The sequence below is a fragment of the Zootoca vivipara genome, chromosome 4 (genome assembly GCF_963506605.1).
Source record: "Zootoca vivipara chromosome 4, rZooViv1.1, whole genome shotgun sequence".
Lineage (NCBI taxonomy): Eukaryota > Metazoa > Chordata > Lepidosauria > Squamata > Lacertidae > Zootoca > Zootoca vivipara.
The window spans coordinates 21,299,065-21,315,871 of record NC_083279.1 but is presented as its reverse complement, the minus strand read 5'-3'; the positions used below and the strand labels follow the sequence as shown (position 1 = coordinate 21,315,871).

At 45.4% G+C, this 16,807-nt stretch overlaps 1 protein-coding gene across 1 annotated transcript; it reads right to left on the bottom strand.

Moving 5' to 3' along the window:
* Nucleotides 1-1,360: 1,360 nt before the first annotated feature.
* LOC118085661 (protein-lysine methyltransferase METTL21E) lies at nt 1,361-11,857 on the bottom strand. The gene is made up of 5 exons (XM_035116564.2): nt 11,678-11,857; nt 8,985-9,070; nt 3,986-4,143; nt 3,531-3,648; nt 1,361-2,460 (listed from the first exon to the last, which is right to left on the bottom strand). Exons 2-5 carry the CDS (start codon nt 9,055-9,057, stop codon nt 2,039-2,041), a joined length of 771 nt encoding a protein of 256 aa, XP_034972455.2. The 5' UTR covers nt 9,058-9,070; nt 11,678-11,857; the 3' UTR covers nt 1,361-2,038.
* Between the last annotated feature and the right edge of the window lie 4,950 nt (nt 11,858-16,807).

The window sequence follows — 16,807 nt, the reverse complement described above, 5'->3', positions numbered from 1 at the left end:
TGTCTGTCTGTCTGTCTGTATGCCTAAATAAAACTTTGAAACAAAAATTAAAACAAAAAAACCCCCAGCATTACGCTTTCCATTTTTAAGTTCAGAATAGTCATTTTGGAAGACGATAATCAGGCATCTGAACAAAATGACCAGTCCATCGAAGTTGATGTTGAAGAATCATCGCTTCGACACTGGTGATCATTGCTTCTTCCAGTACACTGGCATTAGTTCACCTGTCTTCCCAAGTGATGTGTAAAAAAATTCAGTACACCATTCATGGCAGCAGATTGAATCATTGGCCTGGTACACCTCCAAAGTGAAAACAAGGACCCACAAGTAAATTGCACATTGGTGAGCATCTGATGTACAGTACTGCCAAGTCATGGGCCTGGGGTTTTCGCTCCTAATTCCGCTTTGAATTATTTCACTGGGTATTTATGTGGTTTATGATTAGGGCCCACATTGATCCCAGGTTTCCACTAGGTGGCAGCACAGCAAAATGTTTCTAGCACAGAATGCTAACATTGTATTTGCTTGCTGAAACCTCACACATAGGAGCACATAGAGCTGCTGTGACACAGAGTCAAATCATTCGTCCATCCAACTCAGTATTGTCTACACCGGGCATCCCCAAACTGTGGCCCTCCAGATGTTTTGGCCTACAACTCCCATGATCCCTAGCTAACAGGACCAGTGGTCAGGGATGATGGGAATTGTAGTCCAAAACATCTGGAGGGCCGAAGTTTGGGGATGCCTGGTCTACACTGACTGGTAGTAAACTCCAGGGTTTCAGGCAGGAGCCCTTCCCAGTCCTGCCTGGAAATGCCAGGCACTGAACCTGGGGTCTTGTGAATACAAAGCAGATGCTTTACTGCTGAGCTGAAATACATATTCTATGCAGCAAGATATATTTTCAAAGGAACAACGCTGGGGAAAGTTACTGGGCCACGTGAAACATTTCTCATTTTCGTATAGATTTGCCAAACCTACTCAAATAGAGACCTTCTGTCTTTGGCCCCTGCTGTACTTCAGTCCACTGCAAGGAATATAAGTGTCTAAATTCAATTGCTTTTTCTTGGATAATGTCAAGTTCCTACAAAGTCAGAATTCCAGACGCCTCCCGACCCATTTATGGAAAATGGCACTGGGAGCATTTCAAAAAGTGCGTTGTTAATGAGTAATAAAAAGCAACAGAGAAAATACAAGACATGTTTGTTTTGGTACTAATGATGTGCTCCTCCACAAACCTATCCCTATACCACTAAAGTAATTTGTTTTGCTACGCAATCTCTGCCCAGAGGTAGCAAAGGGTCTTGACACTTCACCAGGGTTTGTGTTTCTTCGGAATGAGACACGTCAGAGACTGTAGCATCTTTGAGAAGTATGGTTTATTTACACCTGTGTTTACATGGAGTGCAGAATATTACATGCCAAGAGTGTCTCTTGTTGATCTCCTCATAGCTTCAGGAAGATTGGGTCCAGAACAGAACTTCCCCCCCCCCAACTCTGCTATTGCCTTTTGCTACTAACACCCAGCTGTGGGAGTGATGCCACCCCATTTCTTGTCTGACGCTAAATGTGCCACCGTTCGTCAGGGTAATGAACTCTGCCATCGCCTGTCTTTGTTGGCACCTCTATCAGCCAATCTCCTGAACAAGAGAACTAGCTCAGCCTGTTTTTTTTTACACTGTATTTATACATCTTCTCTTAATACTCCAAACGTTAGCGAAATTCTACCATTTACTAAATAAGGAATTATGGGGGATCTGCCCCCTCCCCCAAATTCATAACAATATTATGAATAACCCTGCACTTTAGTATCTGCACACATAAAGGTATGTATTGTGGCTCATTATCTGTGCAAACAAAGGTATGCATGGACCATCGTGAATCTGTTGATGTGTTGTATTATTTCAGACTGCAAGCGGACACCAAATATTTGAGTGCTGTACCAGTAACATACATTCAAACCTAGCAATCCAATGAGAAATGGTCTAATCCTGGCTAACAAAAGAGACCCTTGCATTGACAATCACCTAATCAGCAGTCAGGGTGGGAAAAGGGAAGGCCCTTTCGCTTTGTGCCTTCTCTTTGCCTTAAACAGGGTTATGTTTAAGCTGGGGAGATCAGCTATAACCTCCAGGTCAAACAGTTTCTTGAATCTGTCCACAAACTGGTTTTCCTTCTCCAGTCGGAACTTCATGGCCCAGATGATGACAGTGTTGTCCTTGCACAAGTGGTCGAAGGTAAGGAGTAGCTCATTCAGGTAAGGGTGGTGGTACACAACATCGGCCGCCAGGATGTAGTCAAACTGGCATGAGGCCCTGGGGAAATTCTTCTCCAGGTCGACCCCCCAAAACAGTTCCTTTGCCTGGGGTTCATGCTTGCATTTGGTCTTTGTGTTTTTGAGAAGGTTGTATCGAAGGTTCCCCAGCAATTCAGGCAAATCGGTGGCAACCACACGTGCACCTGTGCCAGGAAGGGGCCACAGAATGAATGCTTAGCAAATCCAAGACAGTTTTGCAGGAATGCTCTCTGGCATCATTAAAGACAGTAGGAACGTGGGCAGCTGCTTATACCAAAGTCAGACCATTGGTTCCTCGATAACTCAGTACCATCTACACTGACGGGCAAAAGTTCTCCAGAATTTCAGACAGGTAGTCTCTTCTAGCCCTCTGTGGAGATGCCAGGGATTGAAACTGAGACCTTCAGCACAGAAAGCAGACACTCTATCACTGAGTCACAACCCTTTGGTCTGTGGGACATTACTGCCGTCAAACCAACAATTCACGCTTTGCCAGATGGGCACATGAAAGGGCTAAAGCTCAAAGAGCTTCCCTGTAAAATTTGCTAGAGAGAACTCTGTGAGATCACTTCCTTTGTCTGCCTTGGCAGGAAGCTGTAATGCTACAAGATTCCTTCCTGCCAAGGCATATTTCTCTTTCTTCATCGTGCCTCCCAGCTGACCATACGAGCAGCTCAGATACCATTTCTGAACTTACATTTTGTACTTTTGTAACTTAGATAGTAGTTATAAACCTGCCTTTGTTTTGCTAATTCAAGATCTAGAACATGTAAGTAAATGCTACTTTTATTTCTTCACAAAACAATGTGTGTGATTGCTGTTTTCAAGGCAGAGAAAAGGGGTAATACCAAGAAAAATCCAGTCTGCCTTAAAGAATCCTGGATTATTGTTTCTAGAAGGTTAAATCAACCTTGTCTTCCAGGTTCTGGCCACAATGGATGGTACCCTGCTGATCTCACTCACATGGGCAGGGAAGGATAATAACTAAATAAAATTTCCTCTCCTAGTGTCTAAATCCATCCTTTCATGGTCTACTATGCCCTCTTCCTGTAGAACCACATTTCTGTATGGGAGGGAGGGGAGAGACCTGTGTTTAAAAGATAATGAGCCCCTGTCTCTGTTGCTACTTTTGTTTTTGAGCTGACATGCTAACTCCTTGGTCACAGGTGCACTAAAATCTCACACACACCTTGGAATACCACTTTCTGATCTAGAGGACACTGCCCATACTCACCAAGGAAACTGGCTACTATCGAGACCAGGCCTGTCCCAGCTCCAATTTCAATGACATTTTTGTCAACCAGGTTATAAGATTTCATGTTAGTTTCCAAAAAGTGGCAGATAACGAGAGCCTGTGGATGGGGGGAAACAAAAACAGTACAAGAGCAGCTTGACAGGGGAAATAGCATTACAAACCAACCAACATGCATATGCCTTGATGATTATTATTAATAGCAGCAAGGCTTTCCTTGTATGGATGATAGAGCTTGTTGATCTTGCAGTGAATTGCTCCTTTTGGGTAGCAATTCTGATCCCCAAATAACGTCGGCTGTCTGTATTTAGAGCCTCATCTTCACAGAACTTTAGTTTCCCCAGGCTTTAAACAACCACCTCGTACATTTCACACTGAGCCCCGTGTGGTGCTCTGCTTCACGTATCAGAGCCAACAGTCTTGTTTGCCTGCAATACCGAAGGCCAGACGACAGCTCCATAGCAGTCGGTGGATTCCGTGATCTTTATCTTGTGGCCAACAAAATGGAACCCTTCCCAGGCTTGGGTGGTTATCAGCGAAGGGGAGAAACACCTTCCCATGATCTCGGCGACTATCTGTTCATCTCCGTTTGGTCCTAGTAATAAAACAATGGAAAGGCCATGGGTCATAATAACAGCGAGAGGTAGCCCAGCTCAGCTAAAGATAGCGCAGTGACCTAATCACCAAAGCCACTAACCTCTATATGGCCAGGCTGCCCTCTTGAGCATGAAGCCATCTGAGTTATGCCCCTGCCCACAAAAAGTCCCTAACAATAATTGTTTAGTGTGATATATGTGGCCTCGGGGAGCTGCCATCCATCACGCTTGCTATTTATAAAGCCATAATAGCAGAACGGAACCCCACCTTTACTCAGTACCAATGAGACATAGAAGTCGGTCAGAAAAGTTATACAGTAGTGTTAGGTAGAATCTGTAAGTGAGTTTCAGACTGAGTTCTTTCCTTTTCGCTGATATGGATTTAAAGGGAGGTTTAGACCACATTCTAGTCCATTGGGTGGGGTTAATCTCAAAGCCTTTGTTGTCCTCCCATTCTTTTTTGATTACGTCAAGGGGGGTTGCGGGATTTTGGAGCAGTATTTTGTATATTGTGGATACCATCCCTTTGCTGGGTCCCTTTGTTGTTGGGAGGTTTTTCGAAGGTTGTCAAGGACCTAGTTGCTGCTCATTTTACTACTGGGTTGTTTAGGAGGGCATGTAATTGGTGGTGTGTTAGCCAGGGCATCTGGGTATCCCCTAGTTTGTCTTGTATTTCCTGTGTGTACTTTCCCCCTCTTTTCTTCCTAACCTAACACTGTCTGTAACACTAATATCTCACAGCAATTGAAACTGATCTGTAGAAAACACAACTTGAAAAAAGAGACAACGCATATATTTTTTGTAAACTAATAAATCTTTAATAAAAATATAGTTAAAAGAAATAGAAAAGTTATAGCGTTCTTGCCATGGGCTGAAACGTCCTGAATAGAAGACTGAATAATGGAAGATTCAGGAAGGAATTTATTTGCATAGCTAAGCTATGGGACTCGCTCTCAAAGGAGGCAGTGGTGGCCTCCAACCCAGATGTCTTCAGAAGAGGATTAGCGCAATTCATGGAGAACTAGACTATCAATGGCTACAAGCCACACTCAGTAAGTTCTACCTCCACTGCTGGAGGCTCGTCATACATTCATATTTAAAATCGCCTGAAGGCTAAAGGAAGCCACATCCTACAGGCTCGCAGGTTCTCTTCCAGCCTAAGCCACAGTTCCTTGGTTCCTGCTTGGTCTTGCAAATGAGGAGGCAGTTGACAACACAGAAAGGCCTTGTTCTTGGCTTATGTATCTCCCCTATCTGAACTGCATGCAAGCAGCTGAAGACTCCGCCTGCATGAAACCGTCTTCTCCTCCCTCTTCAATCCTCTTCTGGTCCTGGGAAGCAGTGGAGCAAGAGAATTTTCTTTCCCCCCCCCTCCTGCACTTGTTCTCCACTCTCCAGCCTTGCAGCTTCTCCTGACTCTCATCTCCCAGATGTTACAGGTTCCCCCGGTTCACGGATCCCTTCTTCCAAGTCTCCAACCTGCCTTCTCCTGGTCCCCAATCCTCAGTATATAGCCACCACACTTCAGTGCCCGGCCAGTCCCTGGCATCAGGCTGTCCATTCTCAAAGTAAAAGTACTAACGTGGTGAGTTTATCTCAAACTGTAAGGGGCCAGGGGAGGTCAAGATGGACGGGGCTTCGGGACAAGGAATCCGCTCTGCCCTCAAGTGTCCTGCTGCTGAAATGCTGCCAAGAAACTCCAGCTGGAACTTTTATGGAAACCCTATACTGTGGCAGCATGGCGATGCAGCATATGCCCTGAGAGGGTTGGGCCTTCGGACAGCGCATGCTTTCTCCCACACAAAAATGACAGAAACTCTTGTCTTGACGGAGGCAGTGGTGAAAGCAGGCAGGAATGGACACGTGTGGAGAATGATTTCATAAACGTTCATCAAGGGCCAAACCTAGAAGCAACACGGAAGATCCGCAGGACAGGATTTCTTGTGTATTTGTGTGTATTTTTTTAAATGCTGAAAATGTTTGCACAAAGTTAAAAAGAAAATTTCCAACTAAAAAGGGATCTGGACTATGGGAGGGAGGGAGAGAGTTAAGTCTTTCCCCATACCAAATGAAAATAACCCATGGAGTTGCTATGTGCCCTGTTTGGGACAATAGCTTTCTTTTCCAGGTCCAGCATCAGTATCATAATGTATATATTTACAGTGGTGCCTCGACTTACGAATTTAATCCGTTCCGAAGGCACCTTCATAAGTCGAAAAGTTCGTAAGTCGAAAAACGCCATTGGAAACGCGATTTCCCATAGGAATGCATTGAAAATGGAAAAATTTGTAAGTCGAAGCAACCCTATCTAAAAATTCGTAAGTAGAAAAATCCCTATCTAAAACCGCCGCGTTTTTTTTCCAGATGTCGAGACATTCATAAGCGCGTGGCCATTACCCCCATTCGTAAGTCGAAAAATTTGGTTGTCGTGTCATTCGTAAGTCGAGGTACCACTGTATACTGTTTTGAGTCCTAGCCATGTGTCTGATTATGTAGCCCAAACCTGGGGAGGCGGGCGGACAGCAACAGCCTCAACAAAGCAGCCCCATTATTGTGCCTTGCAATGAAATAACTCAAAGGCACTATGACACAACTTTAGATTGTCATGGCTTCCCTCAAAGAATTCTGGGAGCTGTGTAGCTTATTAAAGGTGCTGAGAATTGCATCCTTAACAAACTGCCGTTTGTGAGTAGTGTAAGATCAAGTGGGTTCAAGTCCTCTGCTTTCTAAGAGGTCAATTCAGGACTTTGCCAAGTCATAGATGCAGCCTAGGAACACATGATTATATATATGCAACACTAAACCATCTAACAGATCAGGGTGTTAACGGTTGCACTTATTCTATTCCAGCCTATCGGCCCCATAAATTGACTTGCTCTCTTAGTTAATCTGCTCACCCAGGCAGATTTGGAGAATATGCTAAAGGTCCCCCTTCTACTCTTTCTTGCTTCTATTTTAAGGAAATCAAAACATGTGAAATGCTGAGTTAACACTAAATCGATAATCCTTCAGGGTGGCTCTTGCTCCTTGCCTGTGTAAGGTTTCCTAATCAACAGCGATAGCACCACAACCACTTCTGCAAAAGCACCTGGAAAGCTGCATTCCTGCATGGCTTCATAATGAAGATGTGAAATGACCAGAATTTCTACACGCAAGAGCTTCTCTTTGAAGTTGAGGGCGAAAGACTGGATTACCAGATCACATTTCTTTTAAAAGGATCAAGAGAAACGATGTCCTGCAAAGACCCTTAAGTGTCAGGGATCTGAGCTGGTTCTTTGCAAAGAGATTTTCTCTCACGGGTCACATAAAAATACTTGTCAATGTTTCAGCTTGAAGGTTCTCTACAACTCTATTGCACAAATTCCAAAATCCACGTTTGAGCAATTTCTTTCTTAGGGCAAACCAAAATGTTCCAAAATAGCGTGCAAGATTTCAAGTAGAGACTGGTCTGGGTAACAGCTGGGTTTTATATCCCCCCTCCCAAATGGGGATCAATTATTGCCTGCTGCTGCTTCCCAACAGCCAAAAACCTGCAACTCACTAGAGCAGGCACCCCCAAACTTCAGCCCTCCAGATGTTTTGGACTACAATTCCCATCATCCCTGACCACTGGTCCTGTTAGCTAAGGATCATGGGAGTTGTAGGCCAAAACATCTGGAGGGCCGCAATTTGGGGGTGCCTGCACTAGAGCTTCATTTGAATGTCTGCTGCCTACCTACTAATTTTCCCCGAAAATAAGACATTTATTTTTCCTCAAGAGGACACACTATGGCTAATTTTCAGGGGATATCTTGTTTTTTATTATGCGTCCAGCCTCACCTCTTCCTTGGCGCCCTCCAGAACTGCGCCTATCACTATGTCTTATTTTCAGGGTATGGCTTATATTGTGCAAATGCTTAGAAATCCTGCTACGGCTTATTTTATGGGTATGTCTTATTTTCAGGAAAACAGGGTATCTGCAAACTCCACCATGTCTTCAGAATCAGCCAAAATTCCTGCTCTCTCCCCCACTGCCACTTATGTTCACCATCAAGCCTGATGTCCTCATCCAAGTTCTGGAGAGCTCAAAAGCTACCACACTCTTTTGTAAGATCCCGGTTGGCCCAATAAAAATATTGCCCTAATGTGGGTTTTGGAATTGTTCCTGTGGACTTACATGCATATCTTTCTTTGTTTTACAACTCACAGCACAAGTTATTAATGATATTTTTTGTACAGGAGTCTACAGTGGTTCCCCGTTGCACATTCTTCCCTCTGCCCCTTTGTAGCTTTATTCCAGACCCAAAATAGGTTTGTGATTATTATTTTTTAAGCCCGCTTCCTTCAGAAGAGTGTATGACTAGAGACCCAACAGGAGGCTCTGAGAAGTTGAAGGGAAGCAACAAGATTTAGGGCTCCCTGGCAAAAGCTGGTGAGTCTTTACAATAACCATGCATGGATCATCATAATCCTATATAAACTCTCTCTCACACAAACTCTCTCTATCACAAACTCTCTCTCTCTCTCTCTCTCTCTCTCTCTCTCTCTCTCTCTCTCTCTCTCTCTCACACACACACACACACACACACACACAATGGAAAAGTTCAAGGCCTGCATACCTGTGTCAGCTATTGTATTTTAAATACACACCTAATGTATACTTGATCAGAGCCTTGCCACAGTAACCCATGTTCTTTCTGGTAGCCTCCCAGCTAGATTACTGTTCTTACCTTTATGTGGGGCTTCCCTGGAAGACAGCTTGGAAATACTGATTGGACATTAGCTTAGAGACGTGATAGACCGCAGGTGCAGCAAAGGTACAAAGCAGCAGCTCATGAGTCACCTGTCAGCAAATATTTACCTTTTTTGTTGTCTGGCTTTCTGGATTTTTCATCTGATCCAAGATGCTTGGGTTGCAATGAATGGGATTCCATTTCATACAATGGCCTAGCAATACAAAGGAAGAACTATTTAAAAAAACACAAAAAAAACAGCCAAGCACAGCTTTAGTAACGAACTGGAACACATGGTATTTTCTCTCATTTGTCATGCATTTGGCTTCAAATGTATACATGTCAGGAGTGGACAATGTGGTACCCTGCAGATGTTTTGGTCTACAATTTTCATCAGCCTCAGCTGGCATGGCCAGGGATCAAGGATGGTGGCAGTTGCCATCCAACAATATCCAGAGGACACCACGTTGGCTATCCCAACAATAAGAGGACGTTTCCGAGCACAATTCAGAGTGTTGGTGCTGACTTTAAAGCCCTAAATGGCCTCGGTCCAGTATACCTGAAGGAGCGTCTCCACCCCCATTGTTCAGCCCGGACACTGAGATCCAGCGCCAAGGGCCTTCTGGTGGTTCCCTCACTGCGAGAAGCAAAGCTACAGGGAACCAGGCAGAGGGCCTTCTTGGTAGTGGCGCTGGCCCTGTGGAATGCCCTTCCATCGGAGGTCAAGGAGATAAACAACTACCTGGCATTCAGAAAACACCTAAAGGCAGCCCTGTTTAGGGAAGTTTTTAATCTGTGATATTTTAATGTATTTTGGTACTTGTTGGAAGTCGCCCAGAGTGGCGGGGGCATAGCTGCCAAGTATCCCGTATCCGCCGGGAAAACCCCTTTTTTCTTACCGTTTCCCGGCGGTCTCCCGTTTAGCGAAAAATCCCAGTATTGTCCCTTAAATCGGGATACTTGGCAGCTATGAGAATGCAATTGTTAGCAACCCTAATTACCCGGCCATTTTTCTGGTGCCGCTTGCCCTTCTATGGGCAGCAGAAAATGGCGGCGCCGGCGCCGGAAGTCGCTTCCGCGCATGACCGGAAGTTGCGTGACACGACTTCCGGTGGCGCTTGCCCTTCTATGGGCATCAGAAAATGGCGGCGCCGGCGTCGGAAGTCGCTTTTACGTGTTTCCGGTCATGTGCGGAAGCGACTTCCGGCGCTGGCGCCGTCATTTTCTGGTGCCCATAGAAGGGCAAGCGCCACCGGAAGTCGCGTCACGCAACTTCCGGTCATGCGCGCGCTGCCGATCCCGGATATTTACGACCCGGACTTGGCAGGTATGGGCGGGGGAAACCCAGCCAGATGGGCGGGGTATAAATAAAATAATAATAATAATAATAATAATAATAATATGCTATGGCAGTATAACCAACAATCAACTACACTGGTTATTGTTAGGCCAGTGGCATACCGTGGGTTGCCAGAGCCCAGGACTGTGCAGAGGGGGTGGGTGAGAGGGAGGGGAATGGGCAGAGTATGCATGTGCATTCAGCTGCCTAACAGCATCCGCGTCACCCACGAGATCACAGCCACAGAGATAAGAAAATACTTGTTCTGTTGTCTGGAGAGGTCACTTCCTGGTTTATACGGAGAAGCCGTTTTCAAAGGATCCCAGCAACAGAAGTGCACAGCTGTGTTGAGCCAGCACCGGGTGTTGAGATTTTGTGCCCCTAACAATTTTGCGCTCGGGGCAACAGCCTCTGTGACCCCACCCCCACCCTTCCTCACTATGCAACTGTGTTAGGCTATGTAATGGTTGTGCGTAAAGTATTTGGAAGATCTGGTTCAAGTGTGCACCAAAGGCATAGCAAGGACATTTAGTCCCTACAACAGAATGAACAAAGTGAATCTGTAGATTAACAACAACAACAACAACAACAACAGCCTTCCATAGATTATAGATATATAAATAGATACAGATCATAGGATCATCTGGTCCAACCTGTAACCTTGGAGTTATTAGCTCCACGCTCTAAGCACACCACACAAACTACACACACAAAGCACAGAATAAATTTTCACAGTGGTAAGGAGTCTTGGGGAAAAGTGCTGCACAATCATCCTTGTGAAGGAATGTTAGGGACAATCTTTCCCCCACTCCCAGGTTTTAACACATACCAGTCCTATTTTCTTCCAGCCCGCTTTAATTTTCCTGGAAAGGGGAAATAATTGTTTTGAGTTTCTCACACAATCAACCGGAAGGAAATAAAATAGGTGACAAACCTCTATCCATTTACCTGAGACTAAGCCCCACTGAATTCAACAAGACTTGAATAGGGTTGCACTGTATATAGAATATGAGCATGGCTGTTTGCAATTTTTGTGGTGCAATCCTATGCATGGTTACTCAGAGGTAAGTCTCACTCTGTTCAGTGGGGCTTACTCCCAGGTCAGGGTGCACAGGACCTGCACCTTTGTTTTGAAGAGAAGCAGCAAGGGAAATGACTCAGAAACCTCGCTGCGCTTTGACTGACAGTATTGTTTAGACAAGACACCCTTGATCAAGCATTACCTTTCAAAGCCTTTGCACAAAATGTTATTCTAAAGGTCACCCCCATAGGACATTATTATCCATAATCTGGGACAACCTACAGGGCTCAGAAATGTTAACTTGGCACCCTGCTGATTAGATATGGAGCTCTTTTGACCGTGAGTGATATATTTCAGATGAAAAACAACCCCATATCTAAACACATGCTACACAAAAACTGTGCCTTTAATTTTTTTAAAACACACACACAACAATTATTGCAATGTACTAAGCAACATACCTAGGTTATTTTATTTCATTGTTCCAGGTTTCCACAGAAAGTGAAGGCAGAAATTCACACCTGCAGAATCTCTCCCCCAACACTGGTCAGTCTGTAAATAGCGCTATAGAGAAAAGCAAGGAAGTCTGAAACATAACTTGCCAGCAGCACTTCCCAGGGAAGAATTTATAAATGCTGACAGCTGCAACCATTAACAAAGTGGGCACACCCCTTGAATTTCATTGGGAAAACCTCTTCGGAACACTTGCATAAGAAGGGGGGTGGGGAAGTTATACAAGTTGCACTCATCACTGCCCAGCTGCAAAGTAGTGAGTGAATGCATGTGCTCACACACACACAACCAAAATAGAGTGACTTTCTTATTTCCGAACCTGTTTGCACTGTTGATGTGCCTTTCCCTCAAGGAGACCTGTGGAAAACTAATTCTGCGACTTTGGAGCACGATTCAGGGCAGTTCTAGGCTGTTGCTGTTTCCAAGCAGGATCCAATCACATGCCAGCATACACGGCCGGCACTCTTGCGCAACAAACCTGACTGGAAAACATGCTGCCGGGGGGTGGGGGAATATGTGGGACACGGGTGGCGCTGTGGCCTAAACCACTGAGCTTCTTAGGCTTGCCGATTGGAAGGTTGGTGGTTCGAATCCCTGCGACGGAGTGAGCTTCCATTGCTCTGTCCCAGCTCCTGCCAACCTAGCAGTTCGAAAGCACGGCAGTGCAAGTAGATAAATAGGTATTGCTGTGGCGGGAAGGTAAACGGCGTTCCGTGTGCTCTGGTTTCCGTCACAGTGTCCTGTTGCGCCAGAAGCGGTTTATTCATGCTGGCCACATGATCCGGAAAGCTGTCTGTGTACAAACGCCAGCTCCCTTGGCCTAAAAGCAAGATGCGTGCCACAACCCCATTTGACTGGACGTAACTGTCCAGGGGTCCTTTACCTTTTTACCTTTATGTGGTATAACCCTAGCTTGGTGCAACTTCATCTAACGTCCCTGCAAACAAAGCAGGATGATTGCTCAGTTTGAGCAGGGTAGGGGAATCTGGTTGTGCAGTTTGGCAAGTGGTTGGTGTTTTTTTATGTACAGTACTTCTTTTAATAAGGCAGATTATGACTGTAGAAATAAATTGATGCATATGTGCAGCTTTTAAAAAGAAAGCTAAGAGCCTATGGAACCACAGAGGAACAGGCAAAACAGATTGCTGAATCAGCATTTGTCTCACTGTCACGTACGTCTGCCGTGCAAATCAGAAAATCAGGCTCGCAGTGGAAAATTCACTGACTGCTCTTTAAATACTACGGGTTTCACCTTAACAGGGAAGGAACACAGGGCACTCACTAGCTGCTCCACCCTGTCTCTTCCTTCACTTGCCTTTTAAGTCCTACTCACTGCCTGCCACACGCAGCTGGAGAGCAGCAGTGCTTAAGAGCCTTTGTTACTGCTCCCACATCCCAAGGCACAACAGTGGCCTAGCAAGGTCTTTTCCTTCCCATTGGCTCTATGGATCCGGCATCCAGAATGCAGCAGTTATTCCCCCAGTGAACTGAGGGTCTCACCACATGCTCCTATTGTCTGACTCCCTTGAGTGACTGCATAGAGACGATCCAGCAGTCATCACCGGAATAGCCCAAGACCTAGAAGCAGTCAGGGGATACCTTCTACTTCCCCTTGGGAGATGATCCAGAGAACTGTGACTGCTGTGAAGCCGCTCCAGTACAACTCAGGTTGTAGCATCCTTGAAAGTGAGGTAGGATTTTGGTGCACGTGTTGTTGTTGTTTTTAGCCTTTTCTCTTTTCAGAGTAAGCAGGAACGGGGGGGGGGGGGGGAGAGAGATGGGGTTTGGTGTGGTGCAAAAAATGGAGAACATTCCTCCACTCTGATACACGCAATTCCTCATCCCAGGCATAATGAGGATGTGTGTGTGTGTGCTAGTCTGGACTTCTTCCCATGTGGCTTTCCTGGGGGCATGTGAGCCTAGCATGCCTGCACTCACAACAAAACTTTAGACTGGATCCAAATATGGTCTCCCATCTGAAAGCCAGAGGTTTCCCCAGCCCCGGGTTATATGTTCTTTGACAGCTGGAAACACATGGATTGAGGGATAAACCTTTTCACGTATTGATAGTTTTGTTATGACGTCCGTTGCCTCTAGACCTGCTAAATCTAGGTTGCGTTTATACCCCTTCAGAACCAACCACCACCACTGGGAATTTCCATGTTTCATTTACTGTGTTCTAAATACTCGTGCTGCTCTGTATACTTTGACTAAAGAATTTCCCCGATGTCTGTCCATTTGTTGGAACTTAAAACTACAGAGTTAAAAGGGAGGAAGTATAGCTGACGACCTTTGGCCCAAATTTGGCATCCCACAGCAGCAACAAAAAAAGCTGCCTCATGCAACGTGTGACAGTTCTCCTAACTCAGAATTGTCTCACCTTGTGCCAGTGAATGTCCTTTCCATGATGTGCTCCCTGACCCTTGATCCTGGAAATGCCAGGAACTGAATCCAGGACATGCAAACGACTTATTCCACTGAGCTACACTTCCTCCCCTAAAGGGTTTTGGTTTGTCCACTCAAACCATGCTGCCAACTGTGTCTACAACACTTATGAACACAAACATGCCATTGCTGTCAACAAATGGAGGCGGAAGATTTGCACAATGACAAGATTCACTTTGACAGGAGGAATTAACACACACACTTACATGATCGTATTCATCTTAGTAACACGTATTTCAAAATGCCTCTAGTAACACGTTTTATCTGCAACTTTCCCCCCAGCAGATTCTACTGTGTCTTCAAATATTGTCCCTTGCACAAGCATAGGGATGATCTTCTTTACTAGTTCCCCTATTCATGCACTTCTCCCTTTGCAGCATCTTTGTCAAGACTGTATCATCTTATAAGCAAGGGCATTTTCTGCAATTTTGCGGGGATTAATTCAAGCACTGGCTACCGACGCAACTGTTGTTCAACTTGGTAATAAAAACATCTTCTAGGGACTTGAGAGAGGACCAGGGAGACGGGACTGTGCTGAGCAGCAAAAGATTACTGGCTGGCACACTGGCGAGGTGGGACACGTTCTATAAAATCTTACGCCTCAGAGGAAGAATTTGCTACGGTTACGCAAGACTACACTCGACAGAACGGTGAGCCAGATCTTATGAAAGTCACCTTCAGGGTTCATCTCTGCAAGACGGGTAATGCGATTTCTGGGTACCTTGATGTATGCCATGTTTGAACTTTCCAGTGATAAAATATCATGCAGCAAAGGCCTTTCTGCTCAATGGCAACAATAAAAGTTCCTGCTAGGGAAAGAAATCTACCCTTCTCAGGTCCAAGCTAAATACAATGGCATTTAATTTGCCTGGGGGAGGGGGAATGTAAATATCTCTAGCTGGGGAAGGGAGGTGATAATTATCTTGATGGGAGCAGGCATTGGTGTGGAAGGGCAATTTGACTTTTCTGTTTTCTGGCACACACCACCTTGACCATCTAACTAATGTGCCAATTGGCTTAAGAACACCTAATGATGAACCTGCAACTCTGCTGTGTTGGCACCTGCCTTGTTATACCCGAGGTTGACTTAGTACTATAAGGGGAGCGGGTGGCGCTGTGGTATAAACCACTGAGCCTCTTAGGCTTGCTGATCAGGTTGGCGGTTCAAATCCCTGTGATGGGGTGAGCTCCCATTGCTCTGTCCCAGCTCCTGCCAACCTAGCAGTTCAAAAGCACGCTCGCAATTAGAAAAATAAGTACCGCTGCGGTAGGAAGGTAAATGGCATTTCCGTGCACTCTGGCACTTATCAGTGTCCCGTTGCACCAGAAGCGGTTAAGTCATGCTGGTCACATGACCAGGAAAGCTGTCTGTGGATAAATGCTGGCTCCCTCGGCCTGAAAAGCGAGATGAGCCCCATAGTCACCTTTGTCTGGACTTAACCGTCCAGGGGTCCTTTACCTTTACCCTTTTACGGTACCTTAGTACCTTTTTCCTTTTAAGGTCCCTTCTATCCAACCTCGTTCTCAATGTAATCATCCTATGAGAGGTCAACTCCCTTCAAAAAAGCCTTTCTCTTTAACTGTGTACAGTATTCCTCTGACAACCTGTTCTTCAGCTTTTTGTGTTTCTCCAGGAAGCTGCTCTATACTTTTTTCAAGCCTGCTTGATCTTGTGGGTTCCTGTGGGAATAGACTTCAGTCTTAGCCAGATCTCTTTGGCTTGCCTCCTTCTCCGGAACAGGTAACAGTGGTGCCTCTCCTTTTCCCTCCTTCTTTCCCTAACTTGTTGTCTTTCCACCCTCCTTCATCCCTGCCCCATTTATGGGCAGACTGAGTCAGAGTGACAGAGTTCGTGGCAGAGGCAAGTTGTGTGCCACGATCCCATGACCCCACAGTTCCCTAGGGAGTGAATAAGCACAGAAGACTACAGCATATAGGTTTATGGGTTCAAACAGGCCAGAGCATTATTAGTTACAGATGTAAATGGTCTGGCATTGGGTGAGGTCAAATTATGCCACTCCAGGCCATCTGCTGGAAGTGCATCTAAGGGTAAATCACATCTAGAGGGGGCCCTATGACCCCTTGAGGGGTCCCCGTTGGAATGCTGCTATGGTTCTAGCCCGTCTTGGCGTCGAACAGAAGCTACAACCTCCCCTTCAGCCAAGTCAAGGCCTACCCAATGCCTAACCCCACAAAGTTGTGATGATTGCTATGAGGTAGGCAAAAACAAAATGGCCAGGTCCAGTTTGCCAAGTGGAAAAATTCCTGCCCGTCCCCAAATACAGCAGCTGACATGGTCCATAGCAAGGTCGTAGCATAGATCTTCCTCGTTCGTACCTCAGCCACTATGCAAAGCCATTTCTCCTTTTGAATTTATTTGTTAAATTCTCTATTAAGATACCTGTATCTTATCTGTAGCTTTTATTGAAGAATGACCAGTCCCATCAGATATAGCTCTGCAATGGATGACATGCTTGAAATGATTTTTTAATATAGGTGAACAGCATGGTATGAGGAGTCGAAGCTGCCCAAAGTATTTTCTTCTGGCGGAATGCAGAAGCCTGTATGGTATGCTGCTGCTCGCATTTCATGAAGTGTGAAGCTGACTGACAGGCTGACTGCATTATAAAATG